We start from the raw sequence: 13,844 nt of genomic DNA, 5'->3' as shown, positions 1-13,844 counted from the left end.
CTATATTTCATATTTTGTAATTTTATTATTTTCTAAATTTATTTATTATACTATATTATAGTTTTCATTGTTTTGCTCCTCAATTTCACAATAGTTAACTATTACTTTGATTCATGATTTTTTTATTAAAAAGTAATGATGTAATTATTTGCACTTTAACTTGTAATGTTGTTAAATTTGTAACAATTTAATTTTCTTATAATAAAGGATTTAATTATGAACTTTAGCTTGTTGTAATCTAGTCCTTTGGATTTAAAATTTATAATGACTTAGGGTGTGTTTGGTTTAACTTTTAATTTTAAGGAAACGTTTGAGACAAGAAGTTGGTTATTATAATTGGGTTATAATAGTTTGTGTTTGAGGTGTAGATAATTTTGTTTGAGTTATAATAGCATGTGTTTGAGGTGTAAACTATTTTAGTTTGAGTTATAATAGAATGTGTTTGAGGTGTAAACTATTTTAGTTTGAAAATGAAATAGAAAATACTGTAGCAAAAAATAAAAAATGATGAATATAAAATAGTAAAAACTCTAGCAAATAATAAATACAGTAGCAAATGGGGGTTCTGAAATAGAATTGACTAAGTTTAGGATTTTGAGATAGTATTTACGGTAGTCGTTGCCCCAAACGCTCCTTAAGTGTTTAATTTTGAAAAATAATCATTTAAGAAAAAATTGAAATATTTGGCTACAACTCAAAATAGCTTTTGAGACAATTTCAGAGTATATTTTAAACCATTATTATCAAAGTATATTTTAAACCATTATCATCAAAAGAGTTTAAGTAATAATGGTTTTTTAAAAATATATATTTTTTATCCTCTATTCAATCCAAATGGATCTTAGTTTCTCTAGTGAAAAATGTTACTAATTTAACATTTTAAATAATTTATAATAGTTAGTTCATAATAATTTACTATAACGTGAAAGTCTCATCAAAATTAAGTAAATATATAATAATTTAATCTTTGTGATTTATTAACACAAATGATACTTAGGTAGTTTATTAATATAAAAATTAAAAAAAAAGCCAATTAAATCCAAGGTTCGGTGTCCCTGAAAATATCAAAGTCCCGATTTTATGGAAATATTGATATCGATAGGAATTTCGAAAAAAATCTGGAAAATAATGAAAAATGGTGAAAATTATTATAATTAGTGAATGGAACTTTGATTTTGACTACTATAATTGACCATTTCTAATCACAACTTCTATAAAGTAAGATAACATTTAGATGTCTATTGTAAATGTTTGTATAAATGTTGATGCGAGAACATAAATTTAAAAAAGAAATGGAAAATAATTACAAAATAATATAAAGTTTATGAATATTTTGAGGTGAAATGATATAAAAATTCTAAAAGTTTTCGATGATTAAAGAAAAAACTCACATCAGTTCAATTTTGAGGTAAAATGATGTGAAAATTTAATGAAAAAAATTTGAATAAGGTTAAAATTAACATATGTTATCTTTTTATGGTTTTTCAAATTCAATTTCTTTATAAATGAAAGTTTTTTTAAAAAAAATTGAAAAAAAGCTGGAAATTAGAAAAACTTACCCATAACAAAGTCTTACCTTTGTCAAAACTGATATTAGTATGTGAAACTATAAAATCGTGTGTAATAAGGATCATAAAATTGAAAATTTTGAACTCAACTAACGTAATTAATTTTTTAAAAAATCTCAAAATTTTCTCGAAATTCGTCGAAATTGGAAAAAAATGAAATTCCCCCAATAAAACTCCAAAGTCATTTCGAGATTTGGATCGAATTTTAAACTATGATTAAATATTAACATAGTTTATAATCGAAACCATAAACCATTACAAAATTTTTAAACTGGACTACCTTCAACGAAAAGAAAATGTAGATAAGTGTTTGTTATATATATATATATATATATATATATATAATTTAATTTAAGTGAATTATATTTAAATTAGAGTGGGACCCAAACGAAAAAGCCAAAGCCCAAGCATACAACCATGCATTAGCGACACGTAGTAAAAAAATTATGCATTGGTTGTAATTTAACCATTGATTTATTTATGTTCTTAACGATAAACATGCAAATTTGGCTAATTTGTTCCTTTCTTTTTGCAATCTGAGACGAGTACAAAACCAAACCGGATCAAAGAAAAGGAAAAACAAAGCCTATGGATATAAGATGTTTTCTTTTTCTAAAGGACACTTTTCGAGTTGCCCTTGAAGATATTGACCCCAACACTGCCAATATAAAGATAGAATAAGGATACGATGCGACAAAAGCTATGAAGGGGGAAAAATGCCCGGGTTAATATTCAAATAAATAGGTCAAAAACTCCTCCACGATTCACAGGGAGCAACTCAATGAATTGGAAACAAACAGATAATTTTACATCATCTGAAAAGACTTTCATTCAAAACATTTATTGCAAATGGCGAGGCAAAGTCGAAACTGCTTCCAAGGCGAAGAACAAGAAGACCAAAACAGTATCAGAAATGGTGTGCTTGAAAATGAACAGGTATCTCATTTTCTGTGAAACCTGCTGTTAACAGACTCGTAGGTCGGGACATTAATAACTGCAATGCCAACCATGGAGATTCAAGATGTCAGTCTTTAAGATATATAATTACATTAATATTCTGATTCATCGGTTTGAGTTACAAGTTAGAATATTACCGTCTCCATATGATGCCATTGTTAAAGGAGAAGATATAACTTTCTGGGCAATGTTAGTAATATCGTTCAAAGTGATTGAGTCTACGGCCTTTAAGAAGTGCTCTACAGGTTTCCTGGAATATTGAAAAAAAAAAAAAAAAAAAACATCAACCAAAAACTTAATATTGCAGAGTGCAGAAGGGACAAGGCCCATGAAGTAAAAAGAAATCGGAGGAAGACTAATTGTGCAAATGTTTTTAGAAGAAAAAATGGCTACAAACTAGAAGCTGAGCTTATTCATAAAAGATACCTCTCTCCATATGTCAAAATCTGCCTCCCAATATCCTCAGACACGATCATCTGCAAGATAATGAAATGTCAGCTTGCTGTTGTTTCTCTGTCTTTCTTTATTTTTCCTTTATTAAATGGGAAGGTTCTGTTTTCACTTTTCAGTTCATAGGTCAGCGTAGAAGTGAAAGCAACCCCAACAATTGGGTCGGACAAAAGACATATGGTGTGCGTGAGAGAGAGAGAAAGAAGATAGAAAGAGTACCCTGGACTCTAGATTCATCAAAACGGCAGATTTTGTGGACTCTTTCGCACGGTTAAGCTGCACCTCCGAAACTGCAACAACAGAGGGCAAGATGTATTAAACAGAGAAATTACAAAAAAAAAAAAACACAGAAACAGAAATCTGCGAACCTTGTCCAGGAGTTGCAATTGAGATTAGTTCCGATGTAGCAATATCAACTGCTTGGGCCACAAAGTTAGAACCCTGCACCCAATTGAAATTATGATAGGCAAGTACATAAAATTAAATTAAATTACATCAAATTAAATCTAAGACGAATTAAAATCAGACTGTAGCTCTGCACAGATATTTGCACTTATACTGATAAGATGAAAGATAAGTACATTAACCATATAAAACATCTATAGTAAGATTACGCCTTACAGTGCTAGCATAAATTCCAAAGAGTCCCGTGTTATTGAAGATGCTGTTAAATGCAGAAAAAGATTGAATCTGCTGGTATTCATTCAAAACTCGGAGATCTGTTTCAAACCCAAAGCAAATGAAAAGATTCAACCACATGTAAAGCAAATAACAAATAGAAGAGAGAATAAAGAACAAGCCATAGATAAGAAGGGGAAGAAAAGGTTAATTAAATCTTAAACAGAGAACCAATGTAATACTTACATAACCTCGAGTGCATGCCTTTACCAGGGCCCCCAGCAGAAAATGAACCACCACCTCCCATAAGCATCTGCAGGACCGAGGGATTTTAATAGGATTTATCAAAGAACAATTTTTTAGCCATGTTTTTTTACCCCTGTTATGAGAGTACTTGAACATGTTTCTATTCTCTATTTTTTAAAACAATCCAACAAGACAATTTGATAAAGACGTTTTGGTATAACAGAAAAATAATCATCTTTACAATGAAAAGTAAATAAAAGGAGGTACCTGAAGAACCGTCAAAACAATGGCATCTTTCTCCTTATGCCAGCCACCAGGAACCTCAAAAGCCAGGGCAACATGTGTGCTCTGCTCAAGTGAAAAGCCTATGTGAATATACAAAAATGACGCAATAGAAAACAATATATCTGTGACCAAGTTCATCATTTTTCTCTTTTTATGATATGAAACCAAGTTCATCATCCCCTCAGCCATTCACAGGAACCAAAGGTCAAATTACATGTCTCGCCCAAGTAATATTAAATTCTTTGATAATTCCCTTTTCTTTTCTCCCGTATGTTATTCTCAAAGGGTTAGAGATTTAGATGGGTTTACGTATAAAACTCATCCAAGTCACATCCATTCTATCTCATTCAAGGTTTTGAATCATGGTCTGGAGGGTTACTGTGAATAGATAAACTAGAATACGTTTATACACACCCCACAGTCAGCTTGACGACGATAATCCCCACCAACATAGGCAGATTCCGGCACTTTCACATTGGGTACTTTGGGTAGGTCAGATAGAAGAGGTTCTGCAATCGATAAAAGCTCCTCATGTTCAACCCCTGATGCTGCAAGCACCATTCGAGGAGCAGTATAGTTCTCCTGAAATCCAAAAGTGGAAATTAAAATACTGGAAAAGAGAGAAGGGAACAACAAAATGAAATTACCCCATACTGAGGGGGCTAAGAAGATATATGACGAATTAAAAAAGTAGGTCGTATGGCCATCATCCACGAAGGACAAAAAAGGAGGGGATGAGAATAGTCATAAAAGAATGCAAGGTCTCACAGCAATAAATTCCTCCAAGATGGTTCCATCCAATCTGCTTAATGCAAACTCTGGAGCCACAAGAGGATTTGCAAGTGCACCAGAATACCCAGCAGAATGAATTGCTTCAAGAAGTAAGCCCTGGGGGTTATTTGCAAGTTCTCCAATTTCTGCTTTTAGCTTTTGCAGCTGTATGAATACATGGAGTCAACACATTAGCAGTGGATACAGAAGTGAAAAACTACCATTTTTTCACACATAGTTATCATATGGACAAACTTCTAAACGGATGGCTAGATGCCCAATTACCTCTTCATTGATTTCCCAATCCAAAAATACAGGATTCCTGACACAGTCTACTAGCAGTTCCACCATTTCTGGAACATAAGTCTTTAGAGCATCAAAAGTGTATCCCATTTGCTCACGGGAGGCAGAGGCACCTGTGTTTCCACCAATAGCTTCAACTTCCCTAACAATGCGCAAATGGCTTCGGTTTGTTGTACTTTTGAAGGCCAATCTTTCCAACAAATGTGATGCTCCAGAAGACACTGGGGTCTCATATATGGAACCACTATTAAGATATATCCCAATAGAGGCTGCAGGGTTCTGGTTAGCCAACCGGTCTAAAACTTGTCAGTATGATAAATAAATAAATATGTTAACTATAAAAATTAAAACAAGAGACTAGATGTACAATAAGTTACAAACTCCACACATACCGAAGAAGTTTCTGAAGCAATTCTAACACCATTAGGAAGAGTTGTAATCTTGGTCTTGCTTGGTTCAACGTGATCAGGCAATGGTGGTGGAAGGGTAATGCCAGATAGAGGTGTTTCCAAGGGGGGAAGAGAGCTTGACCGTTCTCCAGTGAGCCAGCTAAAAAACCCCCCAGACGTTGGTCTTGCAGCAACTGCACTGGATGTTGCAAACCTAGAGGCCCCCAAATTGGCCGTATGGTTCTAATTCCACGCAATTACATAACAAAAAATAAAAAAATAAAAAATAAAAAATAAAAAATTGGTCTAACAAATCGCTGTTTGTTGCTTAAAAAGTTCAATTCCACGAGCACTCTCAATCTCTTGAGAGTTCTTTTTTTTTAAAAAAAAAAATGCCATGCAGCCATTCCGATATACATTTATGCGAGATAAACAATGCAGGAAATGCAATTTCAAGGCATAAATCTAGCTTAACATAGAACTAAAAAGCAGTATTCCTATCCCATACACCATCCAAACGATGGATGAACCAATTTTCATGTAAAAAAATTACACAACCATAGCTGTATTGATAATACGAGTTAATCCCAAATCCATTTATCAATGAAAAATCAAGACGTCATAATGAATGCCCGTCTCTCCAACGGACGCGTGGATGCAACATAAGCATTTTGCATTCCAAGCATCCTATAACTATTTAACCAGTATAGGATCGAAAGGGGTCGTCAAGCTTTCAATCGTCACAAAGAAACCATATGCAGAACACGTAAAAGAGAAGCTAACATAAACAAAATAAAGAACAGATCTATAACGCCAAGACCTTTCTTCGATTACGAAAAGAGATTCATTGAACACATCAATTTTCTCCTTCACATAGTTGAGGGAAAAGAAAATCATGGAAAGCAGAAAGATGGGGCGCAAAAGGAACGATTAGACTGACCTTGAGCGACCTGAGTCGTGAACCGGCGATTCTATGCATGGTGGAGCAAAGTGGCAGTGAACCCTAGAGAAGTTTTGAGGCTTGCCTTAGTTTTCCAGAGAAACCTCAATGGTGGCTATGACGGGGGCGGTAGAAGGAAATGCTTTGTTTTTGTTCCTTGAACCAATAGATCTGCAGTAAAAATAAAAAATAAAAAAAAATAAAATAAAGTAATTCTAGTTTTTTACTTTAAAAAAAAATTAAGAAAATATGAATTTATACCCATCAACTTTAGAGGTTGTATAATTTAAACTCTATACTAATAATTGTATAAATTTAAACTAAATTTTCATAAAGTGTATCAATTTAAATTTCAAACTAATAATTGTATCAATTTAAATCTTGAAGTATCATGAATGTTACAATTTAAACTCTTCATTATGTTTTATTTGGATATAGTTGTAAAAATTTAGAGGTTAAATTTATATACTCATGAAAGTTCAGGATTTATATTGATACAACTATTAGTTTTGGGTTTTACTTGAAACTAATTCAAGGTTCATGGTTTAAATTGATACAATTATTATTTTAGGGTTTAAATCGATGCGGTCCCTAAGTTTAGGGGTATAATTGACATTTTTTTCAAAAATTTTTTTTTGATCTTTAAAAACGGTAACTGCATTAATTTCATCCAATTACCATATAAAATTTGTACAAAACTTGAATTTATAAAGTTTAGTGAGTTTATGAAAATTTATACTAAGTTCTTATTAAAATTAGTGCGTAAATTAATGAAAATTGAATAGATCGTAAAAATTGAAATACTTATATAATAGTGAATTTGAAACATCTTTGGAAAAAAAAGTTTCGAAATAAAAAGGATTTTGGGAAAAAATTAATAATTTAACGTATGTTTTGTATTGCTTAAATGATTTTAAATGATGGAAGTGACTTTTTAAAAAATCTTAATAAATGAGAAGTAGTTTAAAAAAAATAGTTGCATACATAGAATTCAAGCTCCAAATAATAGAATATATAGTACAAGGGTAAAATAATTATATATATAGAATAAAAATGGTAAAAAATTAAAAAGTCCACGCCTAGCCACCATTTTGCTCGCTTCTTCCCAATTTTCTCAAATTGAAAGCTGGTAGCAACTATCAGTGATAGTCACTGATAGATATTATCAATTACTATACTGATAGTTGCTACTGGTGGTAGCTTTCAATTTGAGAAAATATTAATACTATCTTGAAATATTAGCTTTCAATTTACTATCAGTTATCAATGGCTATCATTGATGCACATTCATCAATTAGAATCAATCTTGAAATCTATTGGTGATTATCAATGATAGACTTTTACAGGTAGTTATCAACATTGAAAGAAAACCAACAACTTTGAAAGCTTGAGATATACCAGTGATAGAAAATGATTAATACCTATCATTGATAGACTTTCATAAATAACCATCAACTTTGAAATATTAACTCAGTAGTTATCACTAATAATCTTCTATCTTGACTATCACTGATTTCACCTAACTTCTATCACCGATATCACTAATATCACTCATATCGTGGTTATTAGTGACAACTTCTTTCACTGATAACATCACTGATATCATGCTATCAATGATCTCACTAATATCATGCTATCAATGATCTTATTGATATCATGCTATCAATGATAGCTTCTGTCAATGATAGCTACTGATCACTTTATTGTCCCTTTCCTTGTTCTTTACAAACATTCGTATGGTCCATTTTCTTTTCGATGCCTCTCGAGGGCACTTTCGTAAAAATAACGAACAATCAAACCAAACCCTTATTCTTCATTTGATTTGTAAACAAATATTACAGTACACAAATACACAAATATTTCAATTTATGCCTTCATGTTGGGCCATCTATGCCATTTTGCAAGTTTATTTATGATAGACATCATACTCTTAAAGTCCTATAAAAAGTAAAAATAAAAAATAAAAAATATTAGTATGATATCATTTGCATTTCTCATTTTTTGAGAATTAAACTTGTTCAATAACTTTTCTTGTTTCTTATTTCAAAGTTATAAGAAATATTTCTAAAAATGGTGCAAATTTATGGACTAAAAAACTAGTTTCTTTCAAATCCATTTTCATTTGCTATTTATATTTAATGTTTTATTATAATAATCAAACTTGATGATTGGCTTATTGGTATTAAGTAACTTATGAATTGGGTATTTTCAAGTCTTGGGTATGAAACTCAACCTAACTCTTATGAAAAAAAAAAAAAAAAGGAATGAGCAAAAACCAAATTAAGAAAAGATTTTTTTTTAAAAAAAAAAAAGAGAGAAAAAGCAAAAACATATTAAGAAAAGAAAATTAAAAGAAAAAGAGAAAAAACAAAAATTGGAGAAAGGAAAGAAAATTAAAAAAAAAAAAAAAAGCAAAAATCAGAAAAAAGAAAGAAAATTAAAAAAAAAAGCAAAAACCGGATAAAGGAAAGAAAATAAAAAAAAAGGAAGAAAGAAAAGAAAATTTAAAAAATGAAAAATGAAAGTGAAGAAGCAAAAATCGAAAAAATGAACGAAAATAAAAAAAATAAAAGCAAAAACTGAAGTAAATAAAAAATAAAAATAAAAATAAAGGAAGAAAAAGGTGTACAACAAGACAAGGGAGAGCAAAACTAAAAATTATAAAAAATTCAAAAGTTGACTAGTCAACACATCTATATTTACAAATATTTTAAAGAGGTGATATATTAAATTTTCTCACCTTATTTTATTATCTATTATAAATTTCCTAAAAAATTAATTTTTTTATAAAATAGATAGGAGAGAAGAATGAACATAAGAACATGTAAACTAATTCTCAAATAAAAACATAAAATATGTTTAACTCTACTCCAATATCTTTCTTTGGAGGAATACTATATTTATAGTACGATAAGTAGTGTATAAATTAGTAAAGATTTAAGTGCACTTATTTCTCCAAAATTATGGTTCTTCGGGACCTAAAGTTCTTTATTATCTTTATGATGTCAAATGATATAAATTTTTACACTAAGTGAATGAACTATCATAGGAATGTTCAATGGTGGAACTAGTCCATATAAGATCTTATATGTATAAATTGATGCAATTTCATCTGCTTCATGCTTTATATGCAAGCTAAGGCAAAACTTATCATCTCAATTTATTTCTCAAGAAACTCTATTTGCCTTTAAAATTTCTTCAAGAGTTCATGCTCAAATTATCAACATATATATAAATAATATATAGTAAATCTCATATTGTCATTTTTTTTTATAAAAGCATATGGACAAATAGGGGTTATTTTTATATTCTTATATCAACGAATATTTAATAAAATGATTATGTCACATTCGTCGAGAATATTTTATAAGAATCTGTGTGTGTATTTATATATCATAGAGAAGAAAGAAGTCACAGTCCTTTGTTCAGAGAGAAAGCAAATGCGACAACTGCGAGGAAGTACTTGAAGAAGGCAGGGAAGACCCCTCAACTAGTAGTAGCAATCAAGAAAGAGAGCTCAAACTTAAATAGCAGCTAATGCTACATCTTCAAACTTAGTCACTCTGTTACTCGCTTTAGTCTTTGGTTTTGAATCTTCTATTCTTTCAACCATCTTTTTAATGACTAATACATGCTACCTATTTGAGTACTCAAGGTAGGAGAGGGAGACAAGAACTACATTGCTATACCTGAATTTGACTCAATGCTTGCACTTGGATCTTTCTCCCCCTTCTACAATTCTGAAGAGTTTAGCAAATTTCTTAAGATCGTGACAACCCTTAGTCAGAGTACAAACTAAGCTCTGAAACCCTTCAATAAGATGAGATCTTAGAAGGTGCTAAATCAGTCGGTGCCAGAGCGCGCTGAAGCAGGAAGCCGTAACGTCATTTTACTACTCACAAGCGAGGCGACATAATATTCTTTAATATTTGAATTATATGGATTTGGTACCTTGAATCTTTCAAGGATATAATTATTCAGAGATTCATATAAATGTTTAATGACTACATCCATAAGATGTATGTTAAGTTTTTCATAAATAACCAGATAAATTAGATATCTTATGATATTGTATCCACCATAGGAGAATATGTTTCATTATAATCAATACCATTTCTTTGCAAAAATTTGTGGAACTTGTCTCGCATTATATAATGTGACCTCATTCTATTTGTTTTTCTTACAAATATTTACCTGTATCCTACATGTTTGATATTCTCTAATGTTGAACTACTAATTCTCAGGATTTGAAAAATAAATTTATTTCTATTATACCATTTCTTTCTGCATAAGTCAATCATTTTTATGTCATAATATTTTTTTTCAATATATTTGAGTATATAATGCTCATTTTCATAAATAATATCGTGAGCAACATTGTATGCAAAAATGTGTTAAACTTATTTAAGTATGGTTCCATCATTTTCTTGTCATGATATATAATTTATTGAGATATCTTTATTATTATCTTTTACTTCAAGATTCTCATGAGTACACATATTTAGGATTTCTTCTAGAATATTCATATTTTTAACTGAGTCATTTTGATTATTGACTACTTTTTTCGAGAATCTTTATCTTTGGAACTCATGTGCCTATGCTTCAGGCATGTTGCAGACTCATTAGTGTTAATAACTTGTTGTATTTGAAGGAAATCAGATTCGCAATTTCCATGGGCAGCGAAAGAAAGATAATTCCAAATCACAATCATGTATGAACAATACATTTACAGTCGACTTCAAACAAATGGTCATACAATTAAAATGCAGAAATTACAGTATGTAAAATACAAATGCACAAAGGGAAAAACTGTATGAATAATCGCAAATGCATCTCCACTCTCCTTTGCACACTCCCGCTCGAACAACAGCAACCTCGAATGCTCGATCTACACAACCGCAAGATGGCACAAACACTTCACGCTCGTCCTCAACGATCGCCTCGGCCACGAACCCCTCAGCAACAGCACAGCTTCAACAGCACCACGAATGGCCTCCAAAAAACCTCGACAGTGTCGAGTTGAGTTTGACACCACCAACAAGGCTACCTTGGTATTCTCGGTGTGAGAATCCAGAGGGTAGACTCTGTTCAGACTTGGTATGAGGCAGACGAAGGAGGAAACACCGATCGCGTACACGACTAGGCAAGTGGGAGATGGCGGAGACCTATCGTATAGGTCGATGCCCAATCGTTTAGATAAAGCTAAGAGATCATCTAGCAAAAACTATACGATCGTTTAGCTCATCGTTTAGCTCGATCTGTTGCCTATAGACACTACACGATCGTTTACTTAGGGCAAGCAATCGTCTAGCAAAACTATGCGATCATTTAGTAAATACTGCACGATCGTTTAGCTTGCCACTGCACAATTGTTTAGCTCGCCTAGCCGTCGTTTAGTAAATCCGCATTTACTTGATGACTACATGAGTTTCTTTTGCACCGAGAGAAAAAACTCAAAAACTTTTATCAATATTTTGTAAAACTTTTTTTTTTAAATAGGAAAACCAATTTTCTTTTAAACTCACGGTTACCATGAATTCAATAACCAGGAACAGAATTGTTTATTAAAGAAAAAGAATTAATTATCCAATAATTAATATTATTATAAATATAAATGATAACCAACTTATCATACTATATTTATAACCTATAGTTTTAATATTTCATCTCATGAAACATATAAATCATAGTTCTTTTTCCATTCCATGGTACTTAACGTAAATATCATTTACATCAATCCTCCACTAGATGTATCTCATACATCATACTGATTATATCATATATAATCAAAATACCTCTTTTCAATTTGAACATTTCAAATCAATACCAAGAATTGATCCTCAACTGAATCCATTGAGCTACCAAGGGGACCTTATGGACCTGTAGCTCGAAGCTCTAATGGTACGTGAATAACTTACTAAACTCTTTAGTTACGAGATCCAGCATCCGTTAACTGCCATGCACTCCACTAAAGACCAACAACTGAACTCTCTTTACCACAGATATATTATGTTTCCATCTTAACCAATGAGCAGTACGAAAACCCTTCACAGATCGATCGTAAGTACAACTGGGCCAATACCCGTTATGCTCCTATAGTTACATTTGTCTCCTTAAGTACCGTTGATCTCTCTAATGAATATAAGTCATAGTCCTACTATGACCAAGTCTTCTCTTCCAAAGAGAAGTTGTGGCCACTATGTTCAAGCTCCGGAATCAGCCCTTAAAGAAGCAATCTCTCTACTTATCCCTGCTTCGGGAAAGGAGTGAATTTCATCTTGTGGATTGAGTTCCCAACTCCCAGATCAGACAAGTCTCCAAAAAGGTAGGCATGTTGAGTTGGCAATCTGGCCAATCTCACCCATACTAATCAAAGGACTGCCCTCAAAGGCAAGAGTTCCCAAAACACTTAGGATTGAGGTCGTGTCACCTATGGTCGTTTAGGTGAGATGCAAGTCTCTAGTATCAACGGCGTTATATACAGAGTCTAATCATCTCGTGGTCCAGGTCTTATACAAGCTCTTTGTATAAGACACCCCCCTCGCACGTCTCCACATGAATGGTCAGGATCAACTAGTTTACAACACTTGAAAACTTCTACAGAGCGGGCCGTATCCGTAGTGTCACCAGGATCAGGTATCCCATCTTAATCCTTATAATACATACCTATTTAGGTTATTACTTAAGGCATGATCCACTTGTATATCACATATACATGCTTAAGTTCACATAAGATAACCAAGGAGATTTCTTTATTGGATATGAGTAAATGCCAGAATTAAATAACACTTATTTTATTCATTGAACAATGTGTATCTTTACAAAACAATGAGACTCCGAGAGAATTAAGACACCAATCCCAACAGTATTGAGATATCAATTTTAGATGGTGTATTTGTAACCATTTTTTTTTATAACTTGGTCACTTTCTTGCAATAATAAATGTTTTGTAAATGCATCTAGTATTTGATTTGCAATATTTGTAAATGAATTATCTTTCAAAGTTCCAATTCAAATTGATCTGTATGATTATCAAAATGAGACAATTCTTATACATTTTATTCAACTTATTTTTCCAATTTCTTCTTAATTCTTCCATATAATATTGAAAAATTTATCTCATTAATAAAAAAACAACAAATTATGTAGTAAATACATTACCCGTTAGGGGTTCAAAGTATTTATTAATTGATGTGAAATCAATTTCAACACAGATTCATAACCTCTCTTGATGATTAATTTTAATTGTTTCATTATCTTAATTGTTGTTGTGGAACAATTTAAACATTTACTACACATGAAATATATTTGGCTTCT

General features: G+C 31.7%; 1 protein-coding gene across 1 annotated transcript; it reads right to left on the bottom strand.

The window, feature by feature from the left end:
- Nucleotides 1-2,159: 2,159 nt before the first annotated feature.
- LOC120069289 (mitochondrial-processing peptidase subunit alpha-like) lies at nt 2,160-6,685 on the bottom strand. Its single transcript, XM_039021006.1, has 13 exons — nt 6,528-6,685; nt 5,591-5,830; nt 5,181-5,477; nt 4,893-5,060; nt 4,539-4,706; nt 4,107-4,187; nt 3,840-3,906; nt 3,597-3,694; nt 3,344-3,416; nt 3,195-3,265; nt 2,952-3,001; nt 2,663-2,775; nt 2,160-2,562 (listed from the first exon to the last, which is right to left on the bottom strand). The coding sequence occupies exons 1-13, from the start codon at nt 6,564-6,566 to the stop codon at nt 2,510-2,512; spliced, it is 1,518 nt and encodes a 505-aa protein (XP_038876934.1). The 5' UTR covers nt 6,567-6,685; the 3' UTR covers nt 2,160-2,509.
- Between the last annotated feature and the right edge of the window lie 7,159 nt (nt 6,686-13,844).

The sequence above is a fragment of the Benincasa hispida genome, chromosome 1, assembly GCF_009727055.1.
Source record: "Benincasa hispida cultivar B227 chromosome 1, ASM972705v1, whole genome shotgun sequence".
NCBI classification, from domain to species: Eukaryota; Viridiplantae; Streptophyta; class Magnoliopsida; order Cucurbitales; family Cucurbitaceae; genus Benincasa; species Benincasa hispida.
The sequence above is the reverse complement of the archived record's forward strand: the minus strand, read 5'-3'. Positions and strand labels throughout refer to the sequence as shown.